The 24,905-nt window shown below is 35.5% G+C and overlaps 1 protein-coding gene across 5 annotated transcripts in view; it reads left to right on the forward strand.

Annotated features, from left to right (window-relative positions):
* LOC120858264 (U2 snRNP associated SURP domain containing) overlaps window positions 1–24,580 on the forward strand; it is a 53,365-nt gene extending 28,785 nt beyond the window's left edge. For 4 of the 5 annotated variants that reach the window (XM_040234208.1, XM_040234217.1, XM_040234233.1 and 1 more), the window contains 9 exons: window positions 681–803; window positions 3,810–3,966; window positions 5,570–5,665; window positions 6,362–6,428; window positions 10,133–10,292; window positions 15,015–15,125; window positions 17,619–17,737; window positions 18,979–19,155; window positions 20,393–24,580. In XM_040234208.1, coding sequence (XP_040090142.1) covers window positions 681–803; window positions 3,810–3,966; window positions 5,570–5,665; window positions 6,362–6,428; window positions 10,133–10,292; window positions 15,015–15,125; window positions 17,619–17,737; window positions 18,979–19,155; window positions 20,393–20,531 — 1,149 coding nt within the window. In that variant the 3' untranslated portion in view covers window positions 20,532–24,580. The remainder of the gene's footprint in view (window positions 1–680; window positions 804–3,809; window positions 3,967–5,569; window positions 5,666–6,361; window positions 6,429–10,132; window positions 10,293–15,014; window positions 15,126–17,618; window positions 17,738–18,978; window positions 19,156–20,392) is intronic. The other variant, XM_040234225.1, reaches the window with a different exon arrangement.
* The last annotated feature ends 325 nt before the right edge of the window (window positions 24,581–24,905 follow it).

Consider the following 24,905-nt stretch of genomic DNA (forward strand, 5'->3'; position numbering starts at 1 on the left):
TTCAGTTATTAATTTTTAAAATAAACTCTGAAGTTATAGACCAACGTTAAGAAAGGCCAAATAAAATACCTTACTTATAGATAAAAAAATAAATATACTTCCATGGGCAGAACACTCATTAAGGAAACTTTTAGCTTGGGCAGATCCCCAATGACTCCACCATTTAGGGGAGTCAAACAACTCCATTAAAATTTTTTTGTCTTAAATTTTGACCATAAGACAGGGATTATAGAAAAGTTTAAGGATGGGACAGAGAGAGGTATTAATCTGACTCAGGAAGTATTTCATCAGACCATAAAGGAGTTCAGATCAGAACTTGGCTACACTTGTATCCAGCTTTTATTAGTTTCTAGGCTAGTGTTTCCCAGAATGTGTACCATTGTGGGAGGGAACTTGAGCTTAGGTGACCAAGAGCAAGCAGTTAACTTTTTTTTTTTTTTTTTAACATTTATTCTTAGTGTCTTTCCTCTTTTAATTGAGAGGTAACATTGATTAAAAAAAAATAACTGTAATGATAAAAAAAATATTGTAATGATAGTTCTTTTCCTTAAATTTTAAAAAGAATATTGCTTTAAAGGAAAATTGTGATGGAAATTCAGCAAATTGTGATGGTCATTATCATGAGATGACGTTTGATACATATTGTCCTGAATAATAATTCATTGTCTTTTTCCTGTTAGCAACGGGTAATGACCTGCTTTAGAGCATGGGAAGATTGGGCAATTTATCCAGAACCATTTTTGATCAAACTACAAAATATTTTCTTAGGACTTGTAAATATTATTGAAGAAAAGGAAGCAGAGGTAGGTATTCACTGTATTTGTCTGATTATCTTAAAATTTATTTCTGGGGATGCTTTGGAGGTACAGATATGAGTAACATTTCTTTGTAGAAAATATGTACTGTTTACCACAAAATAGTGGATATTTGTTGCTGGAATTGTTGGAGCCCAGGAGTTGAAATTACATATAACAGGAATTCTCTGTTTTGTATCCTTATGTAAAAATTGATGATGGGTGTTTTATTTGATGACATGAAAACATTTATTGTATGTTAGTAGAAGAAAGAAAAAGTAAAGCAAAATATGCAGCACAATTTCATTTTGTTAAACTGAAGATACCTATGTAAGTAAGTATGTACCTGAAAAGATGTGTACCACAGTGGTAGCAGATTCTGTTCATCACCGTTCTGGTTTGTTTTTTTTTTAAGCCTCCTCAATAGTTCTTGAATCCTTCATCTTCATTTTCACCATCCTAATCCATCTATCATGTTCTCGCTTTCACTTCTACAAGATACTCCTGATTTGCTTCCCTACTTGAACCACATGGTCCTTGTTTCAGTTTCTTAAATATCAATATTTTCTCCTACCGAAGACCTTTATATATGTTCTTTCCTCTTTTTGGAACATCTCTTGTCTCAGACCCTTTAGATCTCAGTTTGAGCATAAGTTCATTGAGCTTTCTCTGACCTCTTTAGGTAGAACCTACGTACTATACATTCTAATAATACAGTGCATACAGTGCACCTCTTTGTTGTATAAGTCATCCTACACTGTTGTGATTATCTGATTGCCTGGCTCCTTCTCCACTCCCCTGCCCCCTTTGCCCCTCAAATTCTGCTGAGCTCTATGACAGGAGGGACTAAGGGACCAAAGCTCATTTTCACTCATTATTGTATTCTTAGTGCCTCATATGATACCTGGCATCATTAAGTACTGATAAATATTTGATAAATATTGTACAGGTGACTACTTTGTCAGACTGGATGATAAGAATATATTATTCTTATATCTGCATGTTGTACCTGGGAATGTGAATCTCCAGCTCTTTGGTTTATGTTGTTGTTTAGTTGCTTTGCTAAGTCTATCCAGCTGTTTTTTCGACCCCATGGACTGTAGCCCATCAGGCTCCTCTGTCCATGGGATTTCCCAGGCAAGAATACTGGAGAGCATTGCCATTTCCTCCTCTAGGGAATGTTTCTGACCTAGGGATCAAATCTACATTGCCTGCATTAGCAGGCGGATTCTTTACCTTTGAGCCACCAGGGAAGCCCACTTGGTTTATACTGGATTGCAGTTAATGTTTTAGTGATAAGACTTTAGCATGCAAAAGAACATATTACAGTCAGTTCAGTTCAGTTCAGTCGCTCAGTTGTGTCCAACTGTTTGCGACCCCATGAATTGCAGCACACCAGGCCTCCCTGTCCATCACCAACTCCCAGAGTTCCCTCAGACTCACGTCCATCGAGTCGGTTATGCCATGCAGCCATCTCATCCTCTGTCGTCCCCTTCTCCTCCTGCCCTCAATCCCTCCCAGCATCAGAGTCTTTTCCAGTGAGTCAGCTCTTCGCATGAGGTGGCCAAAGTATTGGAGTTTCAGCTTTAGCATCAGTCCTTCCAAAGAACACCCAGGACTGATCTCATTTAGAATGGACTGGTTGGATCTCCTTGCAGTCCAAGGGACTCTCAAGAGTCTTCTCCAACACCACAGTTCAAAAGCATCAATTCTTCAGTGCTCAGCCCTCTTCGCAGTCCAGTTCTCACATCCATCCTTGACTACTGGAAAAATCATAGCCTTGACTAGACGGACTTTTGTTGGCAAAGTAATGTCTCTGCTTTAGAATATTCTCTTTAGGTTGGTCATAACTTTCCTTTCAAGGAGTAAGTGTCTTTTAATTTCATGGCTGCAGGCACCATCTCCAGTGATTTTGAAGCCCCCCAAAATAAAGTCTGACACTGTTTCCACTGTTTCCCCATCTATCTCCCATGAAGTGATGGGACTGGATGCTATGATCTTTGTTTTCTGAATGTTGAGCTTTAAGCCAACTTTTTCACTCTCCTTTTTCACTTTCATCAAGAGGCTTTTTAGCTCCTCTTCACTGTCTGCCATAAGGGTGGTGTCGTCTGCATATCTGAGGTTATTGATATTTCTCCCGGCAATCTTGATTCCAGCTCATGCTTCCAGCCCAGCGTTTCTCGTGAGGTACTCTGTATATAAGTTAAATAAGCAGGGTGACAATATACAGCCTTGACGTTCTCCTTTTCCTATTTGGAACTAGTCTGTTGTTCCATGTCTAGTTCTGACTGTTGCTTCCTGACCTGCATACTGGTTTCTCAAGAGTAAGGTCAGGCGGTCTGGTATTCGCACATCTTTCAGAATTTTCCACAGTTTATTGTGATCCACACAGTCAAAGGCTTTGGCATAGTCAATAAAGCAGAAATAAATGTTTTTCTGGAACTCTCTTGCTTTTTCCATGATCCAGCGGATGTTGGCAATTTGATCTCTGGTTCCTCTGCCTTTTCTAAAACCAGCTTGAATATCTGGAAGTTCGCAGTTCACATATTGCTGAAACCTGGCTTGGAGAATTTTGAGCATTACTTTACTAGCGTGTGAGATGAGTGCAATTGTGTGGTAGTTTGAGCATTCTTTGGCATTGCCTTTCTTTGGGATTGGAATGAAAATGGCCTTTTCCAGTCCTGTGGCCACTGCTGAGTTTTCCAAATTTGGTGGCATATTGAGTGCAGCACTTTCACAGCATCATCTTTTAGGATTTGAAATAGCTCAACTGGAATTCCATCACCTCCACTAGCTTTGTTCGCAGTGATGCTTTCTAAGGCCCACTTGACTTCACATTCCAGGATGTCTGGCTCTAGGTGAGTGATCACACCATCATGATTATCTTGGTCGTGAAGCTCTTTTTTGTACAGTTCTGTGTATTCTTGCCACCTCTTCTTAATATCGTCTGCTTCTGTTAGGTCCGTACCATTTCTGTCCTTTATCAAGCCCATATAATAGTATGTGTTTTTATAGGATGTACCAGATGACCTTGATGGTGCCCCCATTGAGGAAGAGCTGGATGGTGCCCCTCTAGAAGATGTGGATGGAATTCCTATTGATGCTACTCCTATTGATGACCTTGATGGAGTCCCTATAAAGAGCCTTGATGATGATCTTGATGGAGTGCCTTGTAAGTTCAGACTTCAAACTAGTTAAATCTAGCTAATAAGTTTGTTTCCAAATCTCTTCCTTTTTTGTACATGCTGATGTTTAAGAAGGTTATAATTTCTGAGTAAGGTGTTAGTTATTAACTTTTTTCTTTCTTTTATTTTTGACTTTTCAGAATTCACATACCCAGCAGTACATTTAAGTATGCCAAGAAAAGCGTATTCTTTCTGGTCATATTTGGGTTGTTTTTTTTTTGGTGAGATAGTCAGCCTTTTAAAATACTAGCAAATTTTTCCTGTCTTAATTGTCAGGAAACTAGAGGCAAAATCTTATATTCAATTGTATGCATAATCCCAAGTACTTTGTTTTATCAATTCTTTTTTTTTAATATAAATTTATTTATTTTAATTGGAGGCTAATTACTTTAAATATTGTATTGGTTTTGTCGTACATTGACATGAATCTGCCACGGGTGTACATGTGTTCCCCATCCTGAACCCCCCTTCCACCTTCCTCCCTATCCCCTCCCTCTGGGTCATCCCAGTGCACCAGCCCTGAGCACCCTGTATCATGCATCGAACCTGGACTGACGATTCATTTCACATATGATAATATACATGTTTCAGTGCCAATTTCCCAAATCATCCCATCCTCGCCCTCTCCCACAGAGTCCAAAAGACTGTTCTATACATATGTGTCTCTCTTGCTGTCTCTCATACAGAGTTATCGTTACCATCTTTCTAAATTCCTTATATATGCATTATTATACTGTACTGGTGTTTTTCTTTCTGGCTTACTTCACTCTGTATAATAGGCTCCAGCTTCATCCACCTCATTATAACTGATTCAAATGTATTCTTTTTCATGGCTGAGTAATACTCCATTGTGTGTATGTACTACAGCTTTCTATCCATTCGTCTGCTGATGGACATCTATAGGTTGCTTCCATGTCCTGGCTATTATAAACAGTGCTATGATGAACATTAGGGTACACGTGTCTCTTTCAGTTCTGGTTTCCTCAGTGTGTATGCCCAGCAGTGGAATTGCTGGGTCATAAGGCAGTTCTATTTCCAGTTTTTTAAGGAATCTGCACACTGTGCTTCATAATGGCTGTACTAGTTTGCATTCCCACCAACAGTGTAAGAGGGTTCCCTTTTCTCCAATTCTGTTGTTATTATTAGTTTTCCTAACTTATACTTTGTTTTCCTAGCTGCCTGAAATCATTTATTGAATTACGTACACCTAATGTACCTCTTCAGTACATTTGAATTGTATGTTAAAATACTGAATAATATTAATTTTATACTTAAAAAAAAATTAGATAAAGGTACTGAAGGGTTTTTTTTTACTTCCTCAACTTCTGCATTTGCTTGAAGTAACCACCTGTATGTTCTGGGTGTGTGTTTTGTAATATACACATATATATTATTTTTACTTACATTGATATTAAAAAATTAGCCTTCAGATGCAGAGAGTTGGATTAGTCATAATCGTTATTCTTGACACTAGCATTATTAGTCTGTGTGTGACCTTATTTAGTTTTGCTTTTTAATAATACAGCGAATACTCATGAGCTCTTTAAGTCATCCTCTAGTAAAAGTTAATAGCTCATTTTTCTTCCTTAGTGGATGCAACTGAAGATTCAAAGAAGAATGAGCCTATATTTAAAGTTGCCCCATCAAAATGGGAAGCTGTAGATGAATCTGAATTGGAAGCACAGGGTAAGTTAAAGTACAGTAAATGCAAATCGGTAGAAAATTGAGTACTTAAAATTTTACTGAACGTTGGTGTGTGTGTGTGTGTAGGTGTAGTTTTCCTTTTGTGTTTTATAACATGTTTCAACCTTAAGACCCAGTATTACCATAGTTTGTATTTCTAGTGGCTAAGTTTTCAGTGTAGTTGCTATTACAGTTTTCTTAGATGCTTCAGTTTGGATGCTTGGAGTAATCAGAAATCACTGAAAACCTTTCAGGTTGAGCCAATCAGTAGAAAATGTAGTTGGGATGCCTATTTGGAAATTTAGAGGTCAGTTTCAGGAAATTGAAATCACTGTGTCTCCTATAGTGCTTGATTTATTAGATGCAGTTTAGACCTGCCTTTCATACTTGCTTGGACATGTATCCTAGTGTAATTGTTAATTTAGTATTTTGTAGGTTCTGATGAAACAAATGTTAGCATCTAACACAGAAACAAGGAGGACAGCGTTACTTGTTACATCCTGAATTTGAATAAAATTATAGTGTAGGTGTGAGGAAAGAAATAGATTTAGTATATGGAAATGGCTATTCAAAGAAAAGATAAATGTAGATAACTTCTGTAATATAAGCTCTTAGTTCTAAAGCTAGGCTTCTACTGTGCTGCTGCAAAAATGCTAAGTTACCTTATGGAATTACATCCTGTTTTTCCCTTCTATTCAGCTGTAACAACTTCTAAATGGGAGTTATTTGACCAGCATGAAGAATCAGAAGAAGAAGAAAATCAAAAGTAAGAATCTAGGTTTAGAATATATTCCGTTTCTTATTGCATATACACTCTCTTTTTCATTAAGAGGTGTACTTGAATAATAGGGAAGAGGAAAACTTAACTCTTAAAAAGCTTGTTTTAAGAGGATCATTTTTAGTTCTTCATTGTTTTTCTAGTGAGTAAAGAGCTTTTGCTTTCTGGTTTTGATGCATCTGGTTTCACTTTGCTCTTGAGTTTATTTTTCTGTGCTAGGTTATACATTCTCACGTTGTAGTTACTAAATGGTCAGCTGCATCTGTTTTAAATCTTTATTCTTTTGGCTCCACAAAATGGTCATTTTTAAAATGTGAATGGGAAGGTTATGCCATTTTGGAATTTCTAAAAAAAATAATGCATTCTGACCATTCTTTTTGTTATTTAAATGTACACACTTAAGGAGAAAAAAGAAAAAAACACTTATCTTCGTCATATAGAAAATTTATTATAATTTTCAGTTTTGCTGGTTAGCACTGAATGCAATAGGAATCCCTGCTCCCAAATTCTGCAAGTTTATGTTGGTAGTTTTTTTGTAACACTGGGCACCTTTTAAAATCAGTGCAAAGCAAGTTAATTATTTTTTTAATAGGGAAAGAGAAGGCATCAAGAACACAAAGCAGAGGTTTCTGGGGTTTTGTTTGTTTGTTTTCAAATGGAAGAGTAAACAAAAGGAAAAGTCCCTTTGTGTCCCAGCACAATTTGAGCATTTGTATGGATCTAATAAATGGGTATTATTAGCATTTAAATTTAAGGAAATATGATTGATAAGCATTTGTGGAAACACAGTTTGATATGATGAAGAAAACTTATCTACAGTGGTGTCTTTCCAGAAACAGTGTGATCAGAACATGTCAGCAATCATTATGACAACATATTTGTAAAATGTAGATGTTGTTGACTGTCAGAAATACCTGACTGAGGCTGTTTAGAAGTAGAGGAATTGAAAACAGTACAACTTGTTTTCATCTTTACGCCTGCAATCCCATCATTAGTTAACATCTCTCACTGTGGTAGGATCACTGCTTTTTAAAATGAATACCTGTTCTTATAAAATAATTAATTTAAGGGAAATAAAGGGTAGAAAAGCCTTTGCAGAACTCAAGTATTGTTCAAGTGGTATTGTTTCTAAGCATACTAATTGTTTGCAGTAAGTTTGTTATTTATATTAATGTTTGAAATGCGTATGCATTTGTGTTGACGGTAATCATACGTTCATACAGGGAAGCACGGATCACTACGAGTACAATATATATTTTTTACTTTTCCTAGGAGTTCCAAATAAGTCATAATAACAAAAATAACTTTATGAAAGTGCAAAATAGGGAAAAAATACTTAAAATTCTGTTTTCTGTTTCTTGAAATTTTCTTGAGCCTCACTACTGCTCTCTAGTGGCTGAGTCCAAAAATACCTTTTTACCAAGAAGCTACTCTTTGACACAAGTAATTATTGTATTTGTGGCAGAAGACTGGTTTAAATATATGTATGTATATATCACTAGTATTTTGCAGAAAAGTTCGAAATAGTAATTTAATTTCATTTGTAATGAATTCTTTATGGGTTTAGAGTCTTGAATTTCCATTTCTTTAAAAGTAAAAGAACAAGTTGGGCCTAAGTTCTGAACCTAGAACTGGTAACTAAGAGCTAAAGTCAAAGCCATTTAGAACAGATTGCTCAAGCCTTAGAAAATTTAAATGATAACTGTAAAGTATGTATATTTTTAAAATCATCATCCGTAGTGTAGTTCATTTTAAAAGTCTTAAGTAATATGATTAGTATTTAGTTTCTAGTTTCCTAAATTCTTCCTCTGTGTAAAAATATGCATAAATTTAAAGCATAAATTATATAATGTTTTATATACTATTCTGTGGCCCACATTGTTTTTTTTTTTTATTGAACTATCATGGGTGTTGTTATTTCATGTCAGTCCCTATGTTTATCTGCTCTGTATTCATCTTGGTTGAAAGCAGGTATTCAGATAAGTGTGCAAGGAAGTTTATCAAGAAATATTTAGAATTACAAAAAAATTTTTTTTTGAATTTGTCAATAACAGACAGTTGGTTAAGCACTTTTCACTTCATACGTCACACAGTTTCATTAACTGTTTTGCATCTTTATTGACTGGCTCTTTCCAGAATAATCCTTCAGTAAACATCTGTTTTTACACACACACACACACACAGTTTAACCACTTAAAAGCATGTGAGGCACTTGTAGAACTATTTTGTACCATAAGACAAGAAATTCTTGTGTTTTAAAAAATTAGCTAAGAACTGTGTTTAGAAAGTTTCTGACAAATTAAGAAGAAATATTATGTAAATTTTAGTTCAGAAAAGAGGTTTGTTTTTTTTTAAGTCTTGGATTTTGACTTTTTTCTGTTTTTCTTCCTCACGTAAGTATTGTATTGAGTTATGCCTATATGTGCTACTAATGATTTGTGGGGCTCTGAGAGTATAAAGTTTGAAAAGTATTTTATTAGTATTCTGCAGATGAGAAATTAAAAGGCAAACAGTATATCCTCTCTTTATTGTTATCTACTTTGCTTAAAATTTTATCAGTTTGTATCTTATTATCAGGTTCTAAAATAATTAAAATTTTATGTGGAATGAATATGGTTATAATTGTTTTTATATTATTACAAATAGTTGTAAAGATATATTAAAGACTCCTATTCATGGTAGAGTGTTAGTATTCAAATACCAACATATAAGGGCTTATTGGGTTCAAATACGAAAGAGAAAATAACATTTTCTAGGGTATGCTGGTAATCATGTTCATATCACCATATTTTTTTATCAGGAATTTTGTTTCAGTGTACATAAACATTTCTGAATTAGTTTGTACATAGAACACTTGTTTTGCTCAAATTTAAAATTTAACACTCACAAAGCCCAGTCTTGGAGCATACAACTTTTTCCTTTTTTTTAAAGTCACTTCATTCTTTGTATTTGAAGAACATTGAAGAACACTTGTTAATCCTGTTCTGGCCATGATGAGCAGCTTATCATAGTTGCTTGTCTGTTTCCACTAGATTGCTTCTGGAAGAATAGAATTTTTCTTCCTTGTATCCTTAGCTGTGGTAGTTTTTCATTTTCTTTTTATTTGACATACCAATCCAACTTGCATAGTCAACTATGACATGAAGTAATATGTGCTAATATTTAAAATTAATATATTGTTTTATTCTTAGGGTTATATGTTAATTTATTAATAGACTAAGGCCTTTGCTGCTGTGTTGATTGTTTCATAGAAACTGACTCAAACTCTTGTATTTTCTAGTTTATAGACTCTGCTGAAGGAAGGGTAAACATTTGGCTTTTTAAACATTAACCGTCATAAAATTACTGAACTACAAAGAGAACAGAAATCATTGATTGATTATTCATTTCATTTAACTGCTACATCGAAGGTTTCTGGCAGAAAAAGGCATAAAAATAACATTAACATATTAGAATTTTTAGAAGTGTGATTATGTTGAAGCACAAATTTTTTCTGTGGAGGAAACATAAGAGTTTTATAAAATTGTCTATTATGTTGTAAAGAATGTTTTAATGATGAATTGTCCTCTTATGTTTTGTTAACATTACTTAAGCTTTAAGGCAATGGAAAACCAAAAGGGCCAAGACTCTAAAATGTAACTTTTATTCTTCTTGTTGCCTTGACATACAATGTGTTCTGTTTACTTCCAAAGTCAAGAAGAAGAAAGTGAAGATGAAGAAGATACTCAGAGTTCCAAATCTGAAGAACATCATTTGTACTCTAATCCAATCAAAGAGGAAATGACTGAGTCCAAGTTCTCTAAGTACTCTGAAATGAGTGAGGAAAAACGAGCTAAACTCCGTGAAATCGAGGTTAGTATTGCATTGAAGTTTAAACTACGCTGTACCTTCTTCCACCTTCTTCACCAAACTCTGCTTCTCTTAGCATCACACTTTGGTCCATACTGTTCCCTCTCTGTCTGGAACCTTCATACTTGCTATCTTCCTTCAGGTCTCTTAGTTCAAGCACCTCTTCTGTCTTGGTACCCTTTTCTTAACCTTCTGGATTTGCTTACTTATCCATATTAATCTATGATGATTTTACATGTGTTATGTTGTGTATATTTATGTTTTTTTTTCCCTTGCTTGCCTGTGTAATGTCTGTATTCCCCTCTAGGCTGTGATTTCTGTGAGCATAAGGGACCCTTCACATGTCTGTTGTCTGTTCACGATCATATCTTCAGTGCCTGGCACATAGGAGACCATCTGCAGATATTGATGTAATAGATTATATCTCACCTTACGAGATCCATCATATTTTGAGCATACATAGTATGTAATAAAAGTGAAATGTTTTCTGGCACATTCAAGTTACGTATACATCACTCAAAATTTCTAAGTGTCTGCACAAGTGATGGGGAGAGAGTAGACATTGGGGCTTAACCATAAGAAGGAAGAGTCCATACTCTCAAGACTTCTCTGTCTCCATGCCCTTCCATTTTATAATGTCTTTTAAAAAATTTCCAAAGGTATTCAGACATGTCAGTGAGGGGAAGGTTTTGTAATGGGAGCCTTTCTTATTTCTTGCCCCCAGATGATGAAACATTCCCAGTAAATGTTAGTAATAGTGTAGCAGTCAGTCCTTAATCGCAAAAGTGTACATGAGAGTGAATTGTAATACTCTGTCGATTCATTTAACAGTATTTTATATGCTTACTGTGTGTCTGTGCTTTTCCTTTATTAACTTAGAATACCTTCCTTGTTGTAGTTTTATTTTTATTTATGTCTGTATTTTTTCTTGCGCTGGGTCTTTGTTGCTGCATGGACTTTGTCCAGTGGTGGTGCACGGGCTTCTCCTTGCCGTGGCTTCTCTTTTTGAGAAGAAGCACGGGCTGTTGGTGTGCAGGCTCCAGTAGTTGCAGTGCATGCGTTCAGAGCCCAGGCTCAATATTGTGGTGCACAGGCTTAGTTGCTCCTGCATTGAACCTGTGTCTCCTGCGTTGGTGGGTGGATTCTGAGCCACTAGGAAAGACCATACCTTACCATATTAATTACCAGTTTTCATTTCTCTGCCACCTGCTGTTGGGGCTGATGCAAGTTCTTGCCTACCTCTTTCTCAGATATCTATTACCAAGCCAAAAACAGAGAAAGCATTTTGTTTCAACCTTACACAGAATCAGTGTGATGTCAGTTACAAGTAGAGAGGATTTTCAGAATTAGTATGTTGATTTATTTTTCCTGAGATATATTCATATACATTCTTTATAAAATTTTCAGGAAAATAAGATGTTGTGTTATCTCAGTGAATGCACTCACCTGTGGACCTTTTTCAAGCTCCTCATGACCCTTCTTAACTCTCAGCACTCCTTCCAGTCTTACTGAACTCTGCCTCACTGACCTGATAGAAGTACTGGAGTAGAAACAAAGACTGAGTTCAATTAAAAAAATGTTTTTTCTTGATAATTGAACTGTCTTCTTAGAAATACCAAAATAGACTATTTCTCAGTGTTCTGTTTTCCTCTTGACTTGAAAGAAAGCCATGTGATTTAACTTTTTGGTTAATTTGGATGATTCTACACTGTATATGTGTGTATATGTGCTGTACATGCATGTACATACACCAACACACCTTACATATGTATATACATATTTTTTTTCTCTCCCCCTATTTTCTATGCTCTTTGATAATCTGGCATCTCTGCTAGATACTCAGTGATTGTCTTTCTTGCACTCATAGTGGCCACCCTCTCACAGTTTACTTAATGCTTTTTGGGATTTGGATGGTGAGCCAAAAATCTAATTTTAAAATGTAGATCTTGGCTTTGTTTTAAAATTATCTGTTCTTTTCCCTTATTTACTCTGAGATTCAGTCATGTGGAGTAAGGGTCCACAACTGGTGGCCAGTTAGAGCTAAAACTCAGGGCTCATGAGCTTTATTCATGTACTGCCCCTTCTCTGCCCCTAAATTCGAATGTTAGTTTCTGAATTTAGAATTCAGTGAATACCTTTTTATTGGTGATCCCTTAAATGAAGAATAAAATGCTAATTAGTTTTATTATATACTACAATATATATGGTATGTGTATTATAAGAAACTGAAAAGTGGAAGTGTTAGTTGCTCAGGCGTGTCCAACTCTTTGCCACCCTATGGACTGTAGCCCGCCAGGCTCCTCTGTCTATGGAATTCTCCAGGCAGGAGTACTGGAGTGGGTAGCCTCCAGGGGATCTTCCCTACCCAAGGATTGAACCCACATCTCCTGCTTGGCAGGCAGACTCTTTACCATCTTAGCAGTTTTTCTTTTTAAAAGCTCTTCTCGTCCCCAAATGTATTGTAATAAAGATGTCTATAGCTGAACCTTTTTTTATCATGGAATTAATAAAAACCAAAGATTTATATTATAAAATATTGACATTTTCTGCAGAGCACTTAGAAAATATGCAGTCACGTGATCTTACAGTGTTTATTGGAAGCAAGTTTGTAATCTTTCAGATTCTCCTTAGAACAGTGCCTGGGCTGGAGTTACCTTTTCTTATCTGCTATTGTTTCCATTTCTACCAGTAAGGGTTGGAGGAGAGGAACACGAGGTGGGGAGCCAGGCGAAGGGTCTTTGTTGCTGAAGTAGAAAGATCCCTTTTCTGCCCTGACCCCCGAGGAAGGAATGAATAGTTGAAGGGAAAGGTGATATACTTGAGATGGCCAACAAACCATTGCACGGGCTCTTCTCTTTTGAGTTGGGACCCTTTGTGGCCTGTGGACCCTCCAGGCACCCTGGACTTCCTCTTGTGCCTGAGTTAGGCCACATCAGCACGAACTGTAACTAGGGATTGTATAGTGATTTTTCAGAAAGCACTCTAGGGATGCCTTTCACATGAGTAACATTTAGGTGGTTTGACTCTTGCTTGCTTAACTTTTAAACTGATTTGCCACAAATACATTCTCTGGAACAGCCGTTTTAGTCATGGGAGGCTTCACACAGTGATGAACTCGAAAACTTGCGTTTCCCAAGCCCCCACCCTCTTTTACCTTACATCTTACTATCTTTTTAAATGTAGTTGTTAACACACACACACAATGCAAGTACTTTTTAATAGTTTTAAGGAAAGAGAAGAGAACCTCAAAGCTCTGATTATAAATGATTCTGATAATAGAAGTAGAATTAGGTAGAAAAGGGGCAAAAATCAGGAAACTTAATATTCATGAAGTAAAACATGGTGAAAATACCACTTTGAATAGAAGTTATGGCTTGTTTCCAGTCTACTGGAAAGCCTCATTGGTAGTGAAGGAAAAAACTAAAACAAGTGAGGTCCTGTTTTTTTTAAATACAAGTAAATAGTAGCATTTAGTCCCTTTAAAGGGCATAACAGTGTGAAATAGGTAAGGAAGTTTGCATCTGTAATGATTGCGTCAGATAAGTGTGTTCCTTTTGACCGCCTGAAGTGAAACAAGGTTTTACAGGTTTGGGACTGTAGTCCTGTGGTACCATCCAGGATCATCTAAGTCCTCATGCTATTCACTGTATATTTGACTTCCCTTAGTTCACTCACAGTCACAATGCGCACACACACACACACACATATGAAAAATCAGCTAGCAATATCTTGATAAACTGGAGGTGGTCTACATTCCTTTGCAAATAATTCTGTAGTGAATACTTTTGTACAAAAAACTTTGTTCATATATGAATAAATTACAGGAAATGGGAATTTTTCTGTTTTCTTTTAAATCACTGTGTACTTAGTGTCTTTAAAAGTACCTTTTGAATACGGTTTAACCTTTTCTGGATGTCTTGATGCCGAGTGATTAGGCTCTCCTGTAAACAGAGTGAAACTTCACTTCAAGCTATAGCTTTATGAGCTATAACCAGAATGCTGCTCTCTTTGATTGTTTTAATAGTTGTTTATCCCCTGTGTTCTGCTGGCTGTTTTATCTTGCTGTAAGTTCTGCTTACCTTTAACAACATTACCTTTCTAATTTGGGGTCAGTTCAGTTCAGTCGCTCAGTCATGTCTGACTCTTTGCGACACCATGAATTGCATCCCTGTCCATCACCAACTCCCGGAGTTTACCCAGACTCATGTCCATCGAGTCGGTGATGCCATCCAGCTATCTCATCCTCTGTCATCCCCTTCTCCTCCTGCCCCCAATCCCTCCCAGCATCAGGCTCTTTTCCAGTGAGTCAACTCTTCACATGAGGTGGCCAAAGTATTGGAGTAACTTGGGGTACCAGAGACCAAATTCATTCTCATTATATCAGAGAATAGGTACGTTCTCAAGGGCATGAAGCACAGGTCTTAGTTTTCAAGTCGTCTTGTGTGGCTGTGCAGAGAGCACATGGGTACATGCCTGATTACTTGAATTCTGCATAGTTGGGCTTGTCTCACAAGTGGCCTTCAGATTAGGGAGTTACATACACTGATGTTATGTTTTGACTGAATCCTAATCAGTTACTGTATGTTTTTATGTTTTATGTTGCTATTTTTGTTTTTCCTTCTTATACACGTTTCAAAGAAGAAAATATTTTTTTAAAGGAGCAAAGCACTGCTTAAGAAGCTATAATGATAAAAAGATTTATTTTTAAAATGTCTTATTTCACAGCTCAAAGTTATGAAGTTTCAAGATGAATTGGAATCTGGAAAAAGACCTAAAAAAGCAGGCCAGAGCTTTCAGGAACAAGTAGAACACTACAGAGATAAACTTCTTCAGCGAGTAAGGAATAAGTATATGCAATTATGCATTTTTCAGTTATGTTTGCCTGCCTATAATATTGATATATTGGTGTATTTAAGGAAGAGAATATTTCAAATTATATCCTTTATATAAATGCTGAAGACTGGTAAATAGGAACATTTGGAATTTGATGTTTTATAGTTAGTTCAGCTTGGAAAACAGTTTCAGAACAATACCATGTTCTTTTATTCTGGATCCTTGTAGAGCATAACATCCTGTTAAGGACACACTTTCAGAACTGGAAGGTCCTATAGAAAGAGTTACATTTGTGACCAACAACCCTAAGTAGTGGCACAGAGATGGAGTTAGGACTGCTTTTCCATTGTGTCCAAGGAGGAACAGCAAGAGATAGAATTCTAAGCTTTTGAGGGACTTTGTATTCTGTACATCAAAAGATGTGTAGGGATATACAGGGAATTTTAACACAAGAAGCCCACAGGATAGTTGTTGAAAGAACCTAAGAATTTTATTGATTGGTACTGTTATTAATTTTTACCTACATCTTGACTGTTATTACAAAAAAAGACGATTGAGAGAAATAGCAGCAACTAGAAGGGAACTTAGAGTCATCCGAAGCTACTCACGTTGATGGGAGCAGTGGTGTGGTAAAGCAGGTGTGGTGCTGCTCAGCATGTGGACTCCTGGTGCTACTCTGCCTTGCATGCCTGGGCACATTACTGAAACCTGCTTTTACTCAGTGAAACTGGGTTAATGGTCCAGTTTTTGCAGGATTGTGAATTAGATAATTGTATATGTGTGTGTTAAGTTGCTTCAGCTGTGTCTGACTCTGTGATCACATGGAGTGTAGCCCACCAGGCTCCTCTGTCCATGAGGATTATCCAGGCAAAAATACTGGAGTGGATTGCCATGCCTTCCTCAGGGGCATCTTCTTGACCCAGAGTTTGAACCTGCATCTTTTGTGTCTCCTGCATTGGCAGGCAAATTTTTTACCACTAGCACCACACATGGAAAGAATTAAATTGTTAACATTAATTTTTATTATTAAAGTGTTTAAAATATCATAAGTGAACTGTAGTCTGATTCCGGTGAAGTATCAATCAGGAAAATGTAACTGCAGATCACCAGAGGAAGTTGGTCTCTTCAACATCACTTTGTAAATTTGTATTTGGAAAAAAGATACATGAGATTAAAAAAAAAAAAAGATATATCTGAACGCTGTTGAGTTCCTTTGGGGATGGTGGCAAGTGTTTGATTTGCATGGAAGACTGCACCTCAAGGTGCCCACTGGCCCTGAGGTAGTAACATGTTTATTACCATTTTAGTCTCCTTGCACTCCATGGTTATAATTGGAAGAAAGAACGTGTTTTTTTGAAGGCATAGGCCAGGGGTCAGCAGACTATGACCATCACTTCATTTTTGTTAATAAATTTATTAGAACACAGCCACGCCCCTTCAGTTATTATCTATGTATTATCTGTAGTAGCTTTTGGACTACGGTTATAAAGTTGACAGACTGTAGCCCACAAAGCAGAAAATATTTACTAACTTGGCCCTTTACAGAAAACATTTGCCAGCATCTGGTATGGGCTTTTTTATCAGATATCGGTTACCTTTCTTGATGCATACAAATCATAGAGAAATTTAATTGTTTTGTTTTTTAATTCTTGTTTTTGAAGAGCTCAGTTGGCTTTGTGGGTTCATTGTCAGTAGCCATGCCCTTAATTATCAATAGCAGTCATAATTTCAAGTGAGAAGTGGCAGTTGTAGCAGTTGGGGATAAGCAAATAAGTAATTTTTCTGATTTATGTAATTATATAGTCATCTAGTCAATTTGTACTTTTATATTAGGATTTATAATTTGTACTTTTATAAATTTCCAATATGATTGATACTTGTTTCCCACTATTAATACTAAGACTTTTTGCTAGACATTTATTGTGAATAAGTCTTTCTCCTTTTTAGCATATTAATAAGTATTTTCCTTTGATTAAGTCAGTTTGCTGTGCAATTAGAATTGACAGTTTTATTGTAGTCTGAGAGGGAAAGGTCATCATATTGTTTTTCCAGTTTGTTTATTTTAAGTGAAGGGACAGCACTCTTAAGAGCCCTGACTCTAGAGCTTTGGCTCAGATCCTGACTTCATTCCTCTATGACCTTAGGCATGGCATTGAGCCTTTGTAAGGCTCATTTTTCATGTTTTGAATGAGGATAATACTATTCCTAAGCATGTTTTGAAGAATTACATGCAGTGGTATATGGAAAGTTGTTCATTAATTGATTGACCTATGGTAGGCATTCAGAAAAAACTTAGCCACTGTTGCTGGTCTCATTATTATCATTCAGTATAAGTAGAGAAGTAGAAGAAATGATTGGCTTTCTGGAAGAGTAGGTATACCTTCAGTAGTAATTTTATAAATAGTTAACTAGAAGGGAAAATACTACTACATAAATGAGATTAACCAGATTGGTGTGTTTTAATGACTAAATATTTCTTTGAAAAAAAAAAAACAGGAGAAAGAGAAGGAATTAGAAAGAGAGCGAGAAAGAGATAAGAAGGATAAAGAAAAACTGGAATCTCGATCCAAAGACAAGAAGGAGAAAGATGAATGTACTCCAACAAGGAAAGAAAGGTATAACATTTCTCATTTAATGCCTATGCTGGCTTTAGGATTTGGAATCATGTTTCATTTTGTAATATTTTCATCACTGGAACCACCAGATTGGAAAGGGTTTTTTTTTTGTGTATGATAAACATGTTTGGGTTCTGCCTGCAGAAGGCAGAATTAGCTGAGCAAAGGGGCATTTGGCACTTGGCTTAGTTACCTGGGACATCATCCCTTTACATGCTTCATAAGGTACCTTAGCCTTAGTTGAGGGCAAGAATTCAGTTACAGTATTAGGTATCGAACCTAAGGCTTAAATAACTAAGCAGCTTGCTAGATCTTACCTGTTACCTCCAATATAAGCTTTTCTTCTGTGCTGAGGCTGCTACATGTAAACTTGAGTCTCCCAGTCCTGTTTGTTAAGGGAGATTGTGTACTTAGGCTATAAGGACTTGGTCCTCACTTTAAGTCTTCATTCTAATCAAAATCATTTCTCTTGTAGTTTTTATTTCTTACTTTCACAGTTCCTAAATCTCTGATTAGTAGAGAAAGTTACTTTAGAATTGAGATTTTCCTGATAAAAACCAAGCAAATGCAAATTTAAAAATTTTGGCTTAGTCACTCTTCATATAGTTACAAGATAACATGGTTATACTAATTGGTAAAGTAGTAAATCCATCACTTTTTTGTCATTTATTATTATCTTGATAAAATTTCAGAGTTATAGAAAAGTTTTAAGAATGCTATAAAGAATTCCCAGATAATCTTTCACTTTCATTTCCCCAGTGTTAAAAGTATTTCTCCTTTTGCTTTATTTTCTTCTTCTTCTTCCTTTGCCCCCTTACCCCCAATCATTTAAGAATAACTTGCTTACATGATGCCGCATTTTCATACTTAACCACAGTAAGTTTCCAGATCGAACAAAAGGAAAAAATTTTCAAGAGCAGGAAATTAACATTAAAAAAAAACACTATCATCTAATCAGAGACCTTGATGGAATTTTGACTATTGTTCCAATAATCTCTCTTAAAGCAGAGAAAAATCCAATTTAGTTGAATTCAGCTTTTTGTATCGATCAGCCTATCTTTAAGACTTTTTTGTTCTTAGCGTAAAAGGCTTTGAATGTTGTTGGAAAATAACATTAATAAAGTTAGTGAAAATAAAGATAGTGTAAACTGATAGGAATTAAAAGCTAATTTAGTAGAAGGAAAATGATATACCTGATCCTTTGCTCACTTATGGGATGTTTTCGGGGCTTTGTTCCATAGGAAAAGGCGACACAGTACGTCCCCTAGCCCATCTCGCAGTAGCAGTGGTAGACGAGTGAAATCCCCATCACCAAAATCGGAGCGATCAGAGCGTTCAGAAAGATCTCATAAAGAGAGCTCACGGTCCAGGTCATCTCACAAAGATTCTCCTAGAGATGTTAGCAAAAAGGCCAAAAGGTAAACGCAAGTCATTTTTTGTAATATTTCAAATGCCAGTTTCCTTGTCATTCCACCAGCTTTTGAAAATAATTTGTTTGGCAGCCATTTTTGAAAGGATTTTAGAAAACCAAACAGATACACTTTCATTTTAGATTCTTCCTTCCCATCTCCCCACCCCAGTCTCCTCATGACTAAAGCACAAGAAAGTTTCCAACACGTAAAGACCAGCCAGGAATTTTAAACATCAGTTTTCTGTGAAGTAGGAATAGCTGCTTTTCTTTCCTTTCTGTTCTTTAGTTTCTATGGAATATTCTTTAGTTTTTGTCAAGGCTGAAAGAAAAATACATGTTCCCTCCCCACCCAGCAGTAATCTTATTAGCAAGTTCTTGGGTAGACTTGTGGACATAAATACCATAGACTATTTCTTTAGCGTTTAATTTAGTGTGTTCTATACCTTTTTCCTCCAAGTTCCAGAAAGGTGTTTCAGAAGTGTTTTGTTTATCTAGGTGTTTTATAGAGTTTTCCTGAGAGCTGAAACTGCTTTTTATCCTAAAATGTTTTTATTGTAGCCATTTTTTAGTAAAATTTTTCTGTAACAGATAACTCTTTTTTCTGAATGGTATTTGTGCATTTATTATATATATACATTCATGAAAATTATATAATTATTTGTTTTGGTAGTTTTAATGCATAGCACTTACAGAGTGCTGTCTTAAAAGATTCCCTTAAAATTGCAGTAGTTGGTGCTTTTCCTCTCAAGAAGATAGGCTGCAAAGCCACTGCGTTCAAAAGTTTTGTGAATGATATTGGATGCCATTTTGAACTTTGGCTTATATAATCTAGGGAGCTGTTAAAATGCAGATTTCGAGAGTTTGATTCAGTAGAGCAGTGGTAGGGCTCCAGAGTCTGTTTTGGCATGCATGCTACCGATGATCACTGACTAATGTGATGCATGTGAAGTCATATGAAGTCACTCAGTTGTGTCCGACTCTTTGCGACCCCATGGACTGTAGCCTCTCAGGCTCCTCCGTCCTGATGCATAGGAAGTACAAAATTTCTGTGTGTGTGTGTGTGTGTGTGTGTGTGTGTGTGTGTGTATATACAGTAGGCACAGTATAAATTTGGGACGTTTACAGCCTTTTTTATTTCAGTGACTTTCATTGTGCCCTGTTAAAGATCATTTTAGATAATTTAAGGATAGTTGGTTTTGATCATGTGAGTACTTTGGTTAAATTGTTTTTGTTTGTTTCCTTAGATCTCCATCTGGTTCAAGGACACCTAAAAGATCTAGGCGATCACGGTCTAGATCCCCTAAAAAATCAGGGAAGAAATCCAGATCCCAGTCCCGATCTCCACACAGGTCTCATAAAAAGTCAAAGAAAAACAAACACTGACATAAATTTTTAAGATGCTGTCACTTATTGGAAATGCGATTTTGTTTTGTGCCTGAACAGTCTGTTTTTTTAAAAAAACAAAAAACAAAAAATCTAATGAAAGAGCATTCCTGGGGTTTTTATTTGTTTGTGAATGCATGTGTAAACTCATAAGTAACTGCATCTGTAGACCTGTTGTTGTTTTATATTGTATAAATTACTTTTGTTGTGGCTGTTTCTCAAGATGCAATTTTTATTGTGCTAATGAATTTCATCAGAAATGTGTATAATGGATCTGCTGGCAGTAGTAGTATTTTGTTTAGGATGTTGTGACTTAGAAAAAAATAATACAGATGTCTTCCCCCCTTTTGTAGCTTTGACAATTTGAATTAGATTTCAAATAAAATCTGAACAGAAAACTTTAATGTTGTTTTTTTGCCCTATTGATGACATCAAGTCCCTTAAAATCCTGCTAAGTGAGTTTAGCACCTCTGTTGTGTTTCTTACACCTAATGCACTTTACAGGCTTCATTGTTCAAGTAGCTAAAGTTTTGTATTTACTAAGATGACTGTCAAAATTTAGGGACCCAAGACTCATATTTGGTAGGCTTGCCAACCAATTTCTTGGGTAATGTTCCCTTGGGTAATACTAGTACCCAGTGATCAAAAGACTAGGCAGATATGCGTGGTCTTTTGTTAATGGTATGCCTGGCTAAAATCTCTTTTTTTCCAAAGAAGCAATATGATTTCAATACACTTAACCCATGTCTTGAGCAACTACTTATTTTCAGGGAAAAATTAAATTTCCATCTTTTGATTTAGTTTTCTATCATTAGAAAAATTTATTTAAAAGAATTTAACAGTAATTGGCCATAGAATTTTTTTTTATGAAGGTTTCCCTTTTATAGCCCTCTGTAGGCTCTCTTTCAAACACTGGTATCAGAATATTTCTACAAGGTTCTGTTTAAAGCACCTTCATTGGTTTTTTGTTTTTAAAGGATTTAGTTTTAGGTTTAGTTTTAAGTAGAATTTTAAAATGATATAAATTTTTATGAAACATAACACCCAATGGTTTGTAAATTAAAGATGCAAAAGTTGATTTAAACCATTTTCATGAGTTGAAATCTGTTGTACAGTGGGAATAAATTGCAGTGTGAGGAAGACATAAGAAAACTTATGTAATGTTGAACATAATATTGCTACAATGTAATAAAGGGTTATGTAGACTTGAACTGATGCTACTGTTTGTGAACCTTGCTTTGAGTTTTTCATTTAGACACTTTTTACAGTGATTTGATGTTTTTTTCCCTTCTTAATAGAGTAACGGTTCTAATAGCAGATTGTTCTGAGTTAGCTTGTTTTTTAAAAGTATCTTTTCAAGTTGTTGTACTTGGTTTTGCCTAGTCACAAAATTAAAAACCTGTACTCATGATTTGAGGAGTAGGAATATTATCTGAGCAGGGAGGCATGTTATTTCCAAACTGGGCAAACCTACAAAAGCTGTAGAAATGTGCCAAATTATTTTACTTAGTGGTTCTTAACAACATGCACTATTGCTTGAAAGTTATTTTCTTATCATTCACTCTTTTGTTTGTCCATATTGGTAAGCATTTAGTTAATTACTAAATGTTGCTTAGAATAATTAAACATAAACATTTGGTGCTGGTTTCTAAAAACCTACAAATATAGCCATTTTTAAAGAACGTGTTTTTCTCCCTTGTTCACTGCCTGGGAGAATGGAATTTTATATAATTTCCTTTGCAGAAATAACGATAAGGTTGAGTTGCTGGTGATTGTGGGCATTCCATCATCATTGGTATCTAGTATAGGCTTAGAAATGATTAGTCAGGAAGTGATTTTGCCAGTCAAATTTGCAAGTTATGCTTATTTTTCTGTCTCTTAAAAAAGTAGCCTGGAGAAGCAGGAGTGAGTAGACATTATTAGGTCAGTTTTGAGTGCTTATTTATAGTATTTTTTTCTACTGCAGTAGAATGTAGCAATTCTTTTAATCTGCATCTAGATATGTAATGAACATCATTTATGCAGTGGATAAGACTGACTTCCTTTTGGGTGATGGATGGGAATTCTGTAGGCTTGATAGAATATGTATTCTGTGAAGCTTGCTAGTGTTCGTATTAGATTGTACTGGATTTTTTTTTTTTTCCTGGAATTGCAAGTGGTATTGTTAGATAATTTCCAGCTTTACCTAATGAGAAAATATCCAGAGTAAGTGTGTTTAATTCTCTATGGATTCAGTGAAAGCTTAATGGTCAGTAATTGGTGAATGGGAGTGGGGGGGGGGTATTCTACCATATTTTTATAAGAGCATAGTAGTCATTGTTTCTTGTCTAAAGAACACTTAATTAGATAACACAATTTCTGCAGGTTCATGAAAATGTTTGTAGGCATGACTGTTCAGTTATAAGAAATATCCTGTTCCAGTTCTGTCCTCCCCAAAAGCTACATATAGGAGGAAATCCTCTGTTATCTATACTTTATACAGGGCGTGGCTTAAACTCTTCCCCTCCATCATAAACAGGTATTCCTTACTAGGTTAATACCATTTAATCTGTCTCTTTAACAGGTGAGAGAAAGTTAAAAAATGGTCATTTATTTCTTATCAAAGAGAGGCCTATGGTTGAAAAGAATCATGTCTGAATCTTTTCTTTGATTTTGTATTTTCTTATTACTGTTAGTAGGTGTATAGGCACTTCTGAACTGTGACATGTTGAGAAGTTAAGACATGAAAGAACTAAAACAAAAAGCCCTGACCCAAAGGAATGCTTCCATTTGGCTCAAAGTGTTCTTGCCATTTCTGCTAAAGTGTGCAGAAATTACTGTACACTGACCTAATTTTTCTTTATTACAGACCATTCCTATGGGCTTACCGTGAGACTCTCATCCCAGTTAGAGAATCTAAGAGGGAGGAAATGCTTATGACTTTTGCATTTTTCCCCCAAACTTTAATATTCTTGAGTACTTGAATATATTTTTAACAGTTATAATCATGATCTAATATAGGTTATTAGAAATATTCTGTACATATTTGTCTCCATTGTGTTTATAAGTTCTAAAAAATTATATGACCATGGTAATGGTTTATGATTATTAAAAATAAAATAAGTCTGTATTGTCAAAGTGACTTAACCCATTTTGATGATCACAATAGTGTGATTTCTTTAGCAGAGAAAGTTGTTTTTTAAAATAAATAGTACCACTTTTTTTCTAAGAAAATAAGAGCTTTTTTTCTTTGTTGTTTTCCTCTTCTATTATATATTAATGGAAAAGCTACAGTAAATTCAGTGCAGGTACTAATGAAGACACTAATATAAGTTTAAAGGAACATGACTGTAAAAACTCACAAAATGCTTGGTTTGTTCATATTTCACAGGCATGTTTTAGAATAGATTTTAGGTGATATTTCATTCATTTTCCTTTCGGCATTTTTCTTTATTTGTTATCAACTTCCCAGAACTTAGATAAGACACAAATACAAATCCCAGGGGAAGTGTTGTGATGCTGGACTAAAAGGTGGGAATGCGCTGCTGACCAGAGTGAGCCATGTTCCAGTGTTGAAAATTCTATGCCTCAAGTGTTCATTCAGTACCACCTCATGGAGCGTCAGTGTACACGGATTATATGTGTAATTGGTTATTTATATAGTTTTGTAGATCTGTAGATAAAAAGCCCTCATTCATTTTTATATGTAATTGTGCTTGGAGTATGTGTTTTATTCTTTTGACTTCAGCAGGCTCTTGTACGTTGTATCTTTGGTGATTTGAAATATCAGGAAAGACAACTTTTCAGAAATGAGAATGATATAGTTGAAATCAGCTCAGATGAAATACTCTACAGCAGGACTAAATTTCTTTTGGGTGAACTGATTCCATCATTTTAGTTACTCTTGATGTAAGGATTCAGTTTATTGTGGAGCTGCTTTCCAGACTGTCACTTTATAGTTTTTCTACATAAAGATTATATAGTTGCAAACAAAGGTTGTGGAATTTCCCTTTTGTTGTTGTTTTTTGACTTTTAATTACTTTAATAAAATACATTGTTTTCATAGCAAACTTTAGACTGTTGATGTAATTTTCTCCATACAGCTTTTCTAATGTAAGCCCAGCAAACCATATCTAGTTTTCAGCAGCTTTCTCCCATGTGAAATAAATGATGTGTCTTATTTATCAGTTGTAGCTAAAATGTTCTACATTTTTACATGTTTAAACCATAATAAAATATTTTCATGATAGATAATTTTTTTGATCAGGAAATTTCATTTTCTTTTTGGTTCCATTTTTTAAAAGTTCTGTTTCATTGTGGATATTTTCAAACATACATGAAAGTAGAATAATAGGATGAGCCCCCCTGGTACCCATCAGTCTACAGATAACCCAC

This window comes from Oryx dammah, unplaced genomic scaffold, assembly GCF_014754425.2.
Source record: "Oryx dammah isolate SB20612 unplaced genomic scaffold, SCBI_Odam_1.1 HiC_scaffold_2, whole genome shotgun sequence".
Classification (NCBI taxonomy): Eukaryota; Metazoa; Chordata; class Mammalia; order Artiodactyla; family Bovidae; genus Oryx; species Oryx dammah.